We start from the raw sequence: 15418 nt of genomic DNA on the forward strand, positions 1-15418 counted from the left end.
TGTAGCTCACCAGGTTCTTCCGTCCACGGGATTTCCCAGGCAAGAATACTGGAGTGGATTGCCAATTGCTTCTTCAGGGGATCTTCCTGACCCAGGGGTCAAACCCGTGTCTCCTGTGTCTTCAAGATTGCGGGCAGATTCTTTACTCACTGAGCCATTGAAGAAGCCCAATTTACATATGTTAGAATGCGATATATATTTAGACACATACATTTTATGTTTCCAAATTTATCTGAGTTTTAAAAAAAACCATGGGTCTATATCCATATCTCCAATTCTATCGAAGACCATAGGGTTGATTCCAGCCTCAGCCCTCCCATATCCCTCTGTTCCCCACCAGTGAGAACCTGGCACCCACGACCTCCAAGGCATCGTCAAGGCATCTTGATACTTGCTGATGCCCTTGTTTGTGGTCCATCTTGGACCTCCACTGCAGCCTTTTCGACTGGCCCCTCCCACTGGTCCCAAATGCTTCCAGGGAAGGGAGAGGACAAGGGAAATGTTTGGAAGAAGAGAAATCCATGGGCTTTCAGTGTTCAGGAGTGACTTAACATGGGAACAGATTTACTGGTGTTACTGAAGCTCTGTCTCCGGGGCATTGACCCCCTTGTAAGAGAACCTGTGTATTAGTGATTTTAAATCTTCTCTAAGAGGGACCTTCAAACTCGTCGTGAAGCCTCAGGGGCCCCAGTCCAGGTGGGCTTTCATCCGGGATGAGGCAGATGCAGAGCTGAGATCAGTTACAGTGAGGTCAGCACTCCAGCCTGGAAGGGAGCCTGAGGCTCTCAAAGGATCCTCTACGGTCGGGAGGCACTGCCAGGAACTTCCTCAGGAAGACCTGCCTGTTGAGTTTTTATAGCTCACCAGCAAATAGGTGGCTCACCCACCTCAGCCACCTCAAATGGATCCTCAAATGTCCCCTTCCCCAGATTAGGTGCTTGAATGACTGATATGAGCCATGCCCCTTGCAAGACTGGACCCCTTGAGGTCTGGCTATGTGTAGATGCATCTGTTGGTGGAATTAAATCAGACTGCTGGATTAGAAATGTTATTTTCACATATATATTACTTTACATATATGTTTTACATTTATGTTACTTTATTTATTTTTTTATTTTTTTTTTATGTTACTTTAAATAGCAGTCATTCTGCTGCTGCTACTGCTAAGTCGCTTCAGTTGTGTACGACTCTGTGTGACCCCATAGACGGCAGCCAACCAGGCTCCCCCGTCCCTGGGATTCTCCAGGCAAGAACACTGGGGTGGGTTGCCATTTCCTTCTCCAATGCATGAAAGTGAAAGTGAAAGTGAAGTCGCCCAGTCGTGTCCAACTCTTCGCAACCCCATGGACTGCAGCCCATCAGGCTCCTCTGTCCATGGGATTTTCCAGGCAAGAGTACTGGAGTGGGGTGCCATCGTCTTCTCCAGCAGTCATCCTAAAGACAATGTAACCTTCTTTGTCCTTTCTTCTGTGCCTGGAAGCATGTTCCTCCACAGTGTGGGGTCTGGCAGCATGGTGGGGGTGGCGAACACTTTCAGATGAGAAATAACTATAGCTCCCAGTTCTCACCCGGATGGTGTGGCCCAGGCAGAGATGCTGGGTTCCACTGGGTCCAGGCGTTTCAGCCAATAGCCAGGATCTGACCTCCCAAAGGGCCTTTTCCTGGGGACTGTCTGGAGACCATGTTAGGGGGATAGGTCTGCTTGGTCCAGCCAGACCTCCCTGGGGCTAAGCCCCCTCTTGAGGGTAAGCGTCAGGGGACTGGAAGTTTTAGATTCACAGAATGAGAGTTGGGAAGATCATTTTATCTAACCTGAGTGACAGGGACTCAACTGGGGCCCAGAGAGGGCCAGTAACTCTCCCAGGTCACACAGCGGGTGACAGGCGCTTCCCTGGCTCAGTGATCACCTTACAACACGCAGCTATTTTCTCTCCTGGCAGGGGTTCCTTTATCGAGGGTGGAGTTCACGCTAATCAGCTCCTAACCCACCCACAGTCACTCCATTCCTGTCTTAGTTCAATGAGGCCAGGACGCGTCAGGCTTCAGGCAGCAGTCTGACCCTTCCCCTGACCCACTCTTGATAGCCCCTGATTAGCCTTCGGCGGTGTCCCAGCCCCGGAAACTGTCTTCGCTTCCTGTGGCCCGGGAGAAACGGATTCTTGCCCGGAGCCTTTGTCCAGGGTCCTCCGCTCCCCCGCCCCCAGGGACTGTCGTTTGGTGGGAAGTGGCCCGAGGAAGAAGCAGGCGCTGCGCGCGGCGCGCACCTGTTGCACCTGCGTTGGCAGCACCCGCGGCGGGCGGCGCGCGGCTGACCCCTCGTGGCCGCCGTAGGTAGCGCAGGCGCCGCCGCTCGCTCCCAGCGCCCTCCAGGGTTCAGACCAGCCGGCTGCCGCGCGCTTCCTTCTTCCAGGTGAGCAGGTGAGCGAGCACACCTGGGGTCCGTGCCACCGGCTTCGGCCTTCTCGCTTGCACTGCCTGCCGCCCCTGCTTTGTTCCCGCGTCCCATCCGCTCCGGGAAGAAAGGCTGGCTCCTGCCGTGGACGTCTTGCGCTTTGAACCGGCTTAGCGCTCATAGTGGGAGGAGAGGGTAGGGCCATCGCAGTGTTAAATTTTGTTACATTAAACAAATTTTTTTTTAAGTTTTGTTACATTTAAAATGAAAAGTTAGAATACACATGGAATCACATTTCAAAAAAACAAGAAAAGGGATACTTTGAAAGGTTTCGACCCGCCTCTACTCCCCCACCACCACCTTTCCCACTCCACCTATTTCTCCCACCACGTTTATTAGTTTTTTTGTGCTTCTTTGCGTAATAAACAAATGCACATGTAAACTCTGTTTCCTTTTCTGTGATGAAACGCGCACATTGCCCACCTGTCTGGAGCTTTGCTTTGCTTTTAGTTGAGGGTCTTCCTCCCACCTCTCCCCTCTCACCTCTGTCTCAATCAGGGTTTGGGGATGGAGTGGGAAGACACATCGGAGCTTAATAAACAAGGTCCTCTAGCTGACACCTGGGTTCTTTTCTTTCAAGTGTGTGTGTGTGATAGTTGCTCAGTCGTGTCCGACTCTTCGATTCCATGGACTGTAGCCTGCCAGGCTCCTTTGTCCATGGGATTTTCCAGGCAAGAATACTGGAGTGGGTTGCCATGCCCTCTTCTCTTTTCAAATACATGTTAGGGTAAACTCTTGGAACTTCCCCGCCCGTCCAGTGGTCAGGACTCCATGCTTTCACTGCTGAGGGTGCAGCTTCAATCCCTGGTAGCGGAGGAGCTATGATCCTTCAAGCTGAAAGGTCCGGCCAGGCCAAAAAAACAAGACAAAAAAACCTCAAAACGCCAAAACTCTTGGGATATAATAAGTAGCTAATTTATGCAATGAATGAATAAAGAGCCAGGTGACAGAAGCCCTGAGGGCAAGTTCCTGGGCTTATAGACAGCACCTCCACCACCTCCGCGGGTCAGAGGACGCACAAACAGTCACCCGTGCTTCGTGGTAAGTAGGGTCTTCCTTTACATGTCAAAGCTAGAGGGTCCATGCAGGTTAGAAGTAGAAATGGAAAAAAGAAAGTATATGGACAACATTTTGAAGGGAAAAGTAAGAAACCAGACATAATTTTCTGTAGACTCTGCAACACTGATCAGAGGGGAGTTGGAGGCTGAGAGGTCAGCACCTTAGTCAGTCTGGGTCTAAGAGCTCCTGAAATGGCTTCTTCCGACCCCCTCGCCCGAACCATCCTGTGATGTTGGGAGCTGTATCTGGGGTCCCAGAGCTCTTCCAGAAAAACCCACCCTTCTTTACCCCAATAACTTACACAAGGCCAAATAGAACAAAGCTGCCTAGAGTAGAGGGTTAAGGGGGCCGGGCCCCCGGGGGAGAGTGGCAGGGTTGTGAGCTCCTGTTCCAAATGGGCTACAGCCCTGCAGAGTGGGAGACCCACAAGGTAAGGGCTTCCAACGTTGATGGACCCTGAGGGTAAAATAAATCAGCTCGGTGATGTAAATCAGCGAAAACCAAATGCTGTGTGAGCTCACTTACATGTGAAATCTAAGAAACAGAATAACCAAGCTCACAGATCCAGAGAACCAGAGAGAGACTGGTGATTGCCCGAGGCGGGGTGGGGTTGCGAAATGGGAGAGGGAGTCAAGAGGTATAAACTTCCATTATCTGATGAATAAGTCCGAGCTCAGACGCGGTCCCCAGAGACCCAGGCATAACTACAGCTCCCGAGATGTCCCGCGCCAGCTCCACGCCCCCCGATACTGAGGCGAGACTACAACTCCCGTGGTGCCTCGGGCGCCGCCGGCCTCTGATTGGCTGCGCGGAGCGCGCAGGCGGTGGCCCATGGCTGCGCTAGGCAAGGCGGCGGCGCGGTGGGCGCCGGGGCTGTGGCGAGGGGCGGTGCGCGCGGCCGCGTGGCTCCGGGGCAGGCGTTTCGCGAGCGGCGGAACGCAGGTGAGGGCGGCGGATACGGGGTGGGCGGCGGGAGCCCGAGGGGCTTCCCGTGCTGGACTCGGAGCTGGGTTCCCGACCTCTGGATGTCATTCCCACCTCTCCCGCCTTGGCTGCGAGTGGCAACGTCACGTCCCCTGCGGTCCTGCCACGCGCACAGCCCCGGGGGCGCCGCGTGACCCCGTCGCTCGCGGGGGGCGACCCGGGGGCTGGGGACTCGGGACCCCAGGCAGGACCCCAGCCCCCCGCGTCCTGACTTTCTCCACTTTCCTGGTGGCGAGAGTAGGAGGAGGGGAAGTGATGCCGCTCCTTTCGGGGTCAGTCCTGCCCGGGCCACGCACTCCCCGTGTGACTTAAGGCAAGTTACCGCCGCCCCTTGGTGTTCACAGCGGACACCGAAACTCTCGCGTGCTTGAATCCCACAGCTGGACCCTCGCATCCGCGGACCCACCAACGCACTTGGTGTGTGAGGTTTGCCATCAACCGTTGGTTGAATCCAGGGCTTGCCTGGTGGCTCAGTGGTAAAAAATCTGCCTTGAATGCAGGAGACATGGGTTCAGTCCCTGAGTCAGGAAGATCCCCTGGAGGAGGAACTGGCCAACCACTCCAGTATTCTTGCCTGGAGAATCCCATGGACAGAGGAGGCTGGCAGGCTATATAGTCAGTCCATGGTTCGCAGAGTCAGCACGTCGGCGTCAGGGCTAGCCCTTAGCATGTATTGTTTTTGCAAGAGGCTACCAGGGGCACTTTGTGTGATGTAGTACCTGTCACAGGGACTGCAGAGATGTAGTTAGTTGGAGTGGACAGTGTCCCAAATGGTGTGCTGCTGTTGAAAAACACATCCACCAGTTCCAGATAAGAAGCAGAAACACAAAGGAGCATCTTAGTTGTCCCTTCATTTCAAACTAATCTTAAAATCACACTTTTAAAAATTGAAGTATAGTTGACTTACAGTATTGTGTTAATTTCAGGCATGGTTTAGTTGTGTATATATATATGTTTTTTCAGAGTCTTTCCCATTATAGGTTATGGCAGAACATCAAGTATAGTTCCCTGTGCTATATATCAGTTCCTTCTTTATTTTATGTATAGTAGAAATCCACACATTTTAGCACTGCCACAAATATCAACTTTAATTAGAAAATCTAGCCTGACACCCAGGACTAATTTTATTTTATTTTATTTATTTATTTATTTTTTTTAGGACTAATTTTAAAAAAATGAAGTGATATAGAATAAAAATACAGATGAGAATGAAAAGAAAAAAGAATGAGAAGAAAAAAAATCTAATCCTGTTTCCTTTGCTCTAGGAAACTTCACTTAAAAAATTAATAGATGTTATTTTTTAGAGCAGTTTTAGGTTTTCAGAGAAGCTGAGCAGTAAGAGGAGAGAAGCCACAGACTCCAATCCTCCCGTCTCCTGTTCTTAATGATGGAGGGGCCTTGACTCAGTTGGTGGCCGGATGCCTGTTTCTGTGACTGCACACCCCTGATGGTTGGAGGTAGAGGTTACACACCCACAGGAATAGATGAGGCAGTGTCCGGTCATTGCTAAGTTGTCCTGAAACCTTGTTCTCAGTAGTGGGGTCTGTGGATTCTTGTGTCTAAGAGAGCAAATGATGTAACTGTTTAGAATATGGCCACTAAGAGCAGTGAAACTATGGTCAGCTTTTGCCGTCATCAAACAAGCTGTCTTGTATTTTAACTGTGTTTTTAAAAAAGAAATCTGAGAACAGTATTATGAACTGCATAGACGCATCTTCCAGAATCAGCAGTTACTAACATTTGGCTGTACTTGCTTTGCTTATCTCTCTCCACCCTCTTCTATTTTGTGGCTCTAAGAGTTTGAAATGAATCCCTGATTTCTTGTAATTTCAACCCTAAATTCTTCTCTGTGCACTTCTAAGAAAATAAGGATATTCTGAACATAAGCACAATATGTGTGCCATGAGAGTGGCTTGACTTGGCTGACGCAAACAAAAGGAAAATGGCAAACAGGTTAGGTTGGATTTTTCTGACAATTTAAAAACATCTTGTGCGTTAATAGTTCATAAAATAAAAGGTGGGATGAATTTTTAAAAAGAGGATAGTGTTCAACTTTGTAAATCCAAGAAATGCAGATTGAGAGTTTTTTTTTTTAACTTTGAAATTAACAAGACATTTGATTCTTAACAAACTCTTTGATATTGTGAAAACCTCTTTGGCAAGGGCACCAGGGTCCATGTGAGCTGATACATCTTGTTAGTAGGTGTTCTGTCATTGAAATGTCTGTACCCATTTGGCTTACTACTCTTGCTTTTAAGAATCTAGCTTGAAATGTCCATAATATGGAAAAATCAGTAAGCATGAGGAGGTTCTTTATAACGTAATTTGTAGCAGCAGAATATGGGAAAACCTAAGTGAGATAAGGGAAACCTAGTATTAGTGGAATATTCACTCAGAATATTATGTAGCCAGAAACATGGAGGATGTAAGGCTGTATGTACTGATGCCGAAAGAAAACCAAGAGAGACCAGTGAAAAGAAGATGGGAAGAAAAGCACAGCATAGTGCCATTTGTGTGTTGGCGAAAAGATGAGAAAGTAGCACCATCCAGGAAGGGTTTCTAGAAAATACAGGGAGGGGTTGGCCCTGGGTGGAAGAGGAAGCAGGAAACAACATTTTTTCTCTATCTCATCTGTAGCGATTGAGTGTATTTTAAAAGCTCTATGTGTGTTGTTATGGTAAAACTTAAAAGGTGGTTATGAAGGCCGTTGTAATAGATTAAAATGTTTCATGTCAAGCAAAAAGAACAAGACACAAAATCATACATATACGGTGCAGTCTCAGCCACGTAACACACAGAAGACTAGAAAAAGGCGATTAAAAGAAATACTGATCCGTCGTGTTCAAGTCCTGGGCTTATTTCTGAATTTCTCTATTTTCCAATTAAAAAAATTCCTTTAGGGACTTCCCTGCTGGCTCAGTGGTAAAGAATCTGCCTGCCAACGCAGGAGACGGTGATTCGATCCTGCTCGGGGAAGATCCCACAACCTATAAAACATCTAAACCCGTGCACCGCAACTGCTGAGCCTGTGCTCTGGAGCCGGGGAGCTGCAGCCACTGAGCCCACCCACCACATCAACAAGAGAAGCCACTGCAGTGAGAAGCCCACACATCACAACTAGAGAAACACACAACTAGCTTTCTCGCTGCAACTAGAGAAAGCGCTTGCAGCAACAAAGACCCAGCACAGCCATAAATAAATAAATGAAACGAAAGTCATCCTTTATATCAGTTATGTAAAACTAACTTTAACCAAGTAGTCCGTGCTTAAAAATACCTGAAAAGGCCTAATTCTCTATTGCAGATGGATCTGCCTGGCCAGCAACCCCAAGTCGTCCTCTGGAATCCGCGGCCCAGGCTGGCCCGAGGGTGGGGATGAGGCCTCCCCCTACGCCTCCCCACCCCGCTACCTCTCTGCCTGACTTGGGCCGCTCTCGTCTCCTCTCCGTGCAGAGTCCACCCACTTTTGGGTTGCTGTTGGACATTGATGGGGTGCTGGTGAGGGGCCACCAGGTCATCCCCGCCGCTCAGGAGGCCTTCCGCCGGCTGCTAGACCCCCAGGGGCAGCTGCGGGTGCCTGTGGTCTTCGTCACAAATGCTGGGAACATCTCACAGTGCAGTAAAGCCGAGGAGTTGTCGGCCCAGCTGGGCTTCCAGGTGAGGACACAGTGGAGTCTAGAGGCTGAGGACCTCCCCCCACCACAGAACCCCGTCTCCAACACTGACTGCGCCCTTGCCCCGGGGTGGGGGACATTGTGGATGAGCCAGGGTAAACCTCCCAGACCTGCTGGAAAAATAACTTGAAGCTCGAGGCCAGACTCAGGGGGAGAGCCCCATGGGCAGAGTCCTCTTATGAAAACGAGCACTGTGGACTTGGCCATTTCCATCTTTCCTCCCGGGCCTCAGGGTCACGTGTTCCTAAGGGTCCATGTGTCGGGGGGACGGTGAGGTGACAGCTCTCTTTTCTCATAAGTAGGATGGCACAGTTCCGTGCGCTCTTGCCTCTCGCCCGCCAGCAGCTTCCACCTCCCTGGCATCCACATGGCGTGTGTTGGCAGTGGATCTGGGTTTTGGAAAGAGTCCTCATGAAACCTAGAGAGTAGAGCCATTGCCGAGTGGCTGGGACACTGCTTGGGGACAAGGCCGGTTCCTCCCCTGGTGTCCGGACAGTGGGGGTTTGAGGTCACCATTAGCATAGATACTGAAAAGCCTTTTATTTAGAATTGAAAACCGGCAGAGGCAGAGGCAGTGACGAAGACCACTGAGCTCGTGCCCGAACCCTGTGGTTCTCCAGCAGGGCTGAGAGATCGGGGTGTGGGGAGCGGGGCGGGTAGGGCCCGTGGTGGCCACAGCTCCTGCTGGCTCTGCTGTCCAGGCCCCTCACCCATGTTGGGGTAGCTCCGGAAGAGTTGGGCCCCCTCTGGGCCAGTTTCTCCTCCCCGTGTCCCCACTGCTCCTGACGCTGCCCTCGCCTACCCTCATCTGCGTGTTGTCTGCTCTCCCTCTCTTGGCTGCCCTGCAGGTGGAGCCTGACCAGGTGATCCTGTCCCACAGCCCCATGAAGCTCTTCTCGCAGCATCATGACAGGCGGATGCTGGTGTCTGGGCAGGGGCCCCTGGTGGAAAACGCTCGAGCGTATCCTTCTGCTGCTTCCAGCTCTGCTGTCCTCGCCTGGCCGAGGGAACAGGCCCGGCTTGCTCGGTGCCCACGGGAGGAGGGGGGGCAGCTCCCAGGTGTCCAGCCCTGGCGTCTGGGAGTTCCTGAAAGCCAGCTCACTGCCTTTAGCCCACTGGGCAGCTCTCTGGAGAGTCTGACTCACTGTAGCCCGAGAGCCCAGGCGGTTCTGTGGTTCAGTTTGGGCCCCACAGCTCCCTGTGCTCGGTGCGCGTCTGCGTGGAGTCACCCCCAGGCGTGTGCTCATAAGGGTCAGTCCCCGCTCTGAAGCAGTCTGTTCACTTGCTGCTCCCTCAAACCCGAGCTGAGCACTGCTGTGAGCAGCCGCGCCCTGGGGGCCAGAGCAGCACATGGCTGCTGTTTCATCCGGGCTCCTGCTGGAGGCGGCGAGAGAGGCCTTAGGACAGGAGCACAGCAGAGAGTGCTGGAGGGTGAGGCTGCGGTGTGTCCCCCGGACTGAATCCGGTCCATCGTCCAGATGTCATCCGGCCTGGCTTCTCCAGTCTCTGCCCAGCCTCCCTGTCACCGAGGAGTCTTCTCTCAGCTGTCCTCAGAGTGCTGGTGCTCCCGGCGCTGGGCCAGTTTGAGCTCGGGGATGGGGCTTCCTGTGTGCCTCTGCTCGGGGGTGTCCACCACCAGCGCCCACGCCTGCGTACAATGTCTCCTGGCATGTGCTGGCCTCATGCGCTCTGTCCAGGGTTGAGGCGGGCTTGATCAGGTCGGGGGTGCTTCCTTCACTTTCAAAGGCATCTCCGCCTACACCCTGCCCTGGCCACTTTGCTTCCTGACCTTGCTGCAGACTGGGTTTCAAGCACTTGGTCACAGTGGACGAGCTGCGGGCTGCCTTCCCTGTGCTGGACATGGTGGATCTGCAGCGGCGGCCCAAGACCACGGTAACGGGACATGCTCGGGCCCCCCTCGCTGACCCTGCAGCCCTGCCCCCAGAGAGCAGGTTCCTCGCATGACACGACTGGCCAAGGACTTAGTCCCTAGATGCGCGGGGTGAGGACTGTTCTCTCTCCTTCCAGAGTCTTCTCGTCCCCTCCAGCTGGCGGCTTTGTGCTTTACCAGCTCTCCCAGAGTCACCCGGGAGGACCCTGGCCTTTGTTGAGTTGATCGTGTCTCTGCAGTCCTGGAGCCCCTTACAGAGGGCTGTCCTGGTGGGACAGCTTCCTAGGAAAGCAGTTCTGAGCATCTGTGCCCAGCTTCTTTTGGGTTTGGTTCATACTTGAACCTTCTCTCCTGGCCAGTGGTCACGGGGCCTGTCACTGACCCTCTAGGGTGACTGCTGTCTCCTGCCGGCCCTTCGCCCTCCTTCCCCGTGTGAGCTCTGTGTCTCCCACTCTGCAGCGTGATGACACAGTTGTTACAGAGCAGACAGGCCTGCTTCTATTGGTCTGCGTGGCTCTCGTCCCGCCTCGCCTCCGAGCCACGCACAGTGTGTCCTCAGCCAGGCGTCGCCCCAGGTCTCGGGACAGCGCAGTGACAGCCCCCAGGGACGTGCTCAGCCCAGGTCTCAGCTGGTCGTTGGCAGAGCCGAGACCTGGGCAGCTGTTCCTGGAAGAAATGGGCCCCAAGACCGCAGTCAGTGGGGCCCCGGCCCCAGAGTGACGCCAGGCTCCTGTCCCTCCTGGGCTCATCTCGTTCTCGGCTGCCTGATTCCAGACCCTCACCTCCCATCCTTGCTGCAAGAAGACAGTGGAGCAGCCGACCCCTGGCTGACCTTCACACGTGGCGCCCCCGCTGGGTGCTCTCACCCTCTCCCTGAGGACCTCCCCCTCGGCCCGTCAGCTTCTCCTCGGCCTCGGCCACACCGAGGGACCCTCTGTCATCACGCGTCCCACCCCCTGGAAACCAGGTGACCATGGCATTGACGGCCTCTTCTTGGTCTCTTGCAGCCGCTTCCAAGGAGTGACTTCCCTGCGATTGAAGGTAACGAGGTCCCTGTGTGATGCGGGCAGTGTGGGCGGGGTGCTGGACGCTGTGCTCTGGTCTCCATCTGCCATTCACCACCTCTGAGACATTAGCTGCTGCTCATCTTTCCTTCCCCATGCCACCTGCCTCGTTATTCCAGAAAAACCGTAAAGGTAGAAAATCTAACTGGAAAGGTGCCTAAGGTAACCTGGCCCAGTGTTTCTCAGCCCTGTTAAACCCAGTTCTGCCTGGGCAACAGAAATATTGTATGGTCCCACTTACTATCCCAAGTGATCTCATAGATAATACAACTTTCCTATACACAAACGTTATGGAGAAGGAAATGGCAACCCACTTCTGTATTCTTGCCTGGAGAATCCCATGGACAGAGGAGCCTGGCAGGGCTACAGTCCATGGGATCACAAGAGTTGGACACGACTTAGTGACTAAACCACCACCACCACCATACACAAAGGTTAATTCACTCTAAAGCCGTAATTGTATGGAGAAATAAACGTTTTTTAGTAAGGTAATCTGCATTTCAATATGTAGTAATTACCCAAGAGAACATAGTGAAGTAGCAAAATGGTTGTAGCAGAATGATCATAGCAAAAGTAGAATCCCTGGGAGCGTCACAGCTATAAACGCAGTGTGTTCATAGGTAACGTCGGTGTGCTTCGGCGTGACAAACACAGTGTGTTCACAGGTGTGTAGGTGTGCTTCGGCATGCCAAACGCAGTGTGTTCACAGGTGTGTAGGTGTGCTTCGGCATGCCAAACGCAGTGTGTTCACAGGTGTGTAGGTGTGCTTCGGCATGCCAAACGCAGTGTGTTCACAGGTGTGTAGGTGTGCCTCAGTGTGACTCAGAAGTTAGGGGCAGTGTCATCACTGGTGATGTGCTTTTCCCAGTTGGGGAATAAATCTTGGTAAAGTTTTGAAGAAATGAAGTGCAGTCTTCTCATGACTAACATGATAGTTGCATTTTTGGAAAAAATCCATGTTTATGAAAACCCTACTACCAAAAAATATGTTGTGGGGAATGGAATTAAGATTCAGGCACAGTTCATGATAAGCAGGTGGTTCTCCTGTGCGGCAGCTGTCCGTAGACCTGGGGGCTTGACTGCGCAGGGCTGTCCTGCGCCCCTCGCGTCCCGGCCCCTCCCTCAGCCCTCACTGCGCGTGTCAGTCCTGTGACAGTGAAACAGCTCCCCGGGGCGTGCTGCCAGCGGGCTGCGGACTGGCCAGCGCCTGGTCTTGAAGCTGGTGCCGGCAGCCTGTGGGCAGCTCCGCCTGCGTGCTCTGCCGGGTCTCAGTTTGATCCTCCGCACAGCAGAGTGTCGTCCTTGTGTAGTTGAGGAAGCCGAGGCCGAGACACACTGAGAACTAGCCTACAGTCTCAGAGGGACGTGGGCAGCGTCAGCCCTGTGACCCTGTCTCTCCACTGTGTTGCCAACTGGCCCTGGGGCTCGGGAGACATGACCGGGTGGCTGAGGTGCTGGGCAAGGGTCAGTAGGCAGGGGCTGTTGCTCCTCTGCTTTTAACCCTCGGGATGGCCCGGTGGACACACGAAGGAGCCCTCAGGAGCTCCTCCTGGCTTGGCTTTGTCCACCTCCTGGGACCCGTGCCCTCTCCAGGGCCGTGCACCCCGGGGAATGGCTGGGGCCGGGCACGATGGGACTCCCTGAGCCCTGGCTCACAACTCCGTGCTCTGCAGGGGTGCTCCTCCTGGGGGAGCCTGTGCGCTGGGAGACGAGCCTGCAGCTGATCACGGATGTCCTTCTCAGCGACGGGAACCCTGGCACAGGTCTGGCGACGGCCCCCTACCCCCACCTCCCTATCCTGGCCAGCAACACGGACCTCCTCTGGATGGCCGAAGCCAAGATGCCCAGGTGAGGACACTGGGTCCCTGCCTCGGCCTTGGGTCCCCGCCTCCAGCTGCTGGTGGCTCCTCAGCCATCCGGGTGCTCTGAGCTCAGACCCCTTCGTCTAGGCCCCGGGGTTGCCATGGTAACCTGGCCTCTGGGAGAGGTCTCCAGGGTCACTTCACATACTGAGTAGTAAGGGAACACTGCCGCTTACTGAGCACGGAAGGTGGATCCAGGTGGGGGTTACCCCCGCTTGCCCGCCAGAGTCCAGCAGGACGGCTCCTTTCGGCCCTCGGAGCGCGAGCGGTGCTCAGGCTCTGTTGTCCGCACCCTCCCCTCCCCTCCCTGCCTTCACCCAGGTGCTGGTTCTCCCACTCCTTGGTGTCCTTCTGCCCATAAGACGCGGGGAAGGGAAGAGGATTTTGAGGCCCGTGGCTCCGGGGAGGGCCCTCACCCTGCCCGGCCGGACTGCGCACAGCACGGAGCACGGTTTTGCTGACCCGCAGGTGGCCTCCCTGGAAGGGCAGCTGCTGGCGCTGCTGGGCTTGTCTGGGGCCACGGGCGGACAAGTGACATCTCCTCCACCTGCCTCCAGATGAGCTGTGCGGGGGCCAACCCCGAGCCGCTGCGCAGCCGCCCAAGGGGGACAGGTCACTGTGTTCGCTCTCATTGCTTTTTAAAGTGTGGTTCCACAGCTCGCGGTCAGGCATGTCTTCTGGAACGTTCTTCCTAGAGTTCAGGTTTGCTGACGCTAGGTGAAGGGAGTGGGTTATGTAGGACCAAATGGCAGGAGGCGACTTATCGTTGATAAAGCCAATTTGATGTCACCTGTTCATTCAGTAATGTCAAAATTGAAACCTCCCTGGCAGGTTCGGCCACGGGACCTTCCTGCTGTGCCTGGAGGCCATTTACCGCAAGCTGACAGGCCGGGAGCTGTGCTACTCGGGCCTCACGGGCAAGCCCAGCCTCCTCACCTACCGGTATGCCGAGGGCCTGCTGGCGCGGCAGGCGGCGCGGCGGGGCTGGGCCGCTCCCATCCGGAGCCTCTACGCCGTGGGGTGAGCCCCCCTCCTCCCCCGTGCTCGTGCCCCAGCCCCCTCCACCCCGAGTGGACAGCACCCTGCCCACTGCCGCCACACTGAACCGGGTCCTCTCTCCCCAGCGACAACCCCATGTCCGACGTCTACGGGGCCAACCTGTTCCACCAGCACCTGCAGACTCAGCAGGAGGGGGCGGCCCGGAGCTGCGCCTCCATCCTGGTGTGCACGGGTGTGTACGGTCCCCAGGCTCCCAGCCCCACTGTGCCTGCCCTGGGCAGTGAGGGGTCTCCATTCCACGGACACCGGGACTTTGGCTTCAGGCCCGAGCTCCTGCAGGCAGCCCACGTGGTCAGCGACTTGCACGAGGCTGTGCAGCTGGTCCTCCGCAAGGAGGGCTGGGCTCTCTAGGGCCCAGGGATGGGGGTGGGCCTGCCGGCTGCCCCCCTGCCACTCCTCTGCAGACAGCGTCCTCACCCGGTGGGGGTCTCTGCCTGCTGCCAGCATGGGCTGTGATTCTTAGACACTATTTTGTATGGTCTTTTAAGTTACTTCCCAGAGACTTTGGACCTATTTTTTTTAAGTGAAAATAACTGTACAATAATAAATATTCATTTTGCTGTGTCTTGTGATGCTCTGTCTGGAATGCACTAGAGTCCCGTGGGGAAGGATGGTGGGCAAGTGGAGTGGGTGACCTGAGGCATTGGTGAGAGCATGGACCCCTGCCCTTTGCAGTCTGGGCCTCGAGCCCCGTCTGTGCAGGACTGAGTCTGGCCCAGGCCTCACCATGGACTTAACCACTTCCCTGATGTGGAAAGAAAGAGGGGCCTTTCCTACAGTGACTCTAGAAACTGTCTCATGTTCCTGGCTGCTCTTGCAGTCATCCCGGTCATCCCGTGCCTGTCTTCCAGGATTGTGGCCCCCACTCGCCATGTGCCCGCCCCCAGCCAGCCCTGGTCCCTGTCCTACTGCCCCTGACATAGCCCACTGCTCCCTCCCTCCTTCAGACTCTTCCCTGGGCTGCTCCTGGGAGGGGCGAGGGGGAGGGCGAATGACATGCGCCCCGTCCCTGAGCAGGACCATGTCCACAGGCCCTGCAGGAGGGCCCCCCCACCTCCAGGCAGCAGCAGCTCCTCCTCACATGCAGCCCACCCTCGCCTGCAGACCCCTCCAGCCCTGATGCCCCTCACAGGCCCAGTCAGGGCGGAGCTTTGACCAGCTCTCTTATCAGGTCCCTGCAATCAGGCCCTCCTGCCTCCGGGCCTCTGCACTCGCCATTCCCTTACTTCCAACATCCACGAAGCTCCATCCCTTTTTCAGGATCTGGGGATGTGACCCCCTCAGAGGGACTCCCTCAGATTCCTGTAAAAACAGGGTCTTCCCTGCTGCTCCAATGGGTAGGACTCCAGCTTCCATTCCTGGGTGGGGAACTCA

The 15418-nt window shown here is 54.7% G+C and overlaps 1 protein-coding gene across 2 annotated transcripts; it reads left to right on the forward strand.

Annotated features, from left to right (window-relative positions):
* Positions 1-4297: 4297 nt before the first annotated feature.
* On the forward strand, positions 4298-14608 carry HDHD5 (haloacid dehalogenase like hydrolase domain containing 5). Of its 2 annotated transcripts, none has more exons than XM_006071430.3 (8): positions 4298-4453; positions 7948-8151; positions 9017-9129; positions 9968-10061; positions 11067-11100; positions 12797-12971; positions 13817-14005; positions 14110-14608. In XM_006071430.3, the coding sequence occupies exons 1-8, from the start codon at positions 4343-4345 to the stop codon at positions 14393-14395; spliced, it is 1206 nt and encodes a 401-aa protein (XP_006071492.3). In that variant the 5' UTR covers positions 4298-4342; the 3' UTR covers positions 14396-14608. The 2 variants fall into 2 exon arrangements, with proteins under 2 accessions (XP_006071492.3, XP_044796846.1); XM_044940911.1 differs by having other exon boundaries at positions 4308-4453; positions 7799-8151.
* The last annotated feature ends 810 nt before the right edge of the window (positions 14609-15418 follow it).

The sequence above is a fragment of the Bubalus bubalis genome, chromosome 4 (genome assembly GCF_019923935.1).
Source record: "Bubalus bubalis isolate 160015118507 breed Murrah chromosome 4, NDDB_SH_1, whole genome shotgun sequence".
NCBI lineage: Eukaryota > Metazoa > Chordata > Mammalia > Artiodactyla > Bovidae > Bubalus > Bubalus bubalis.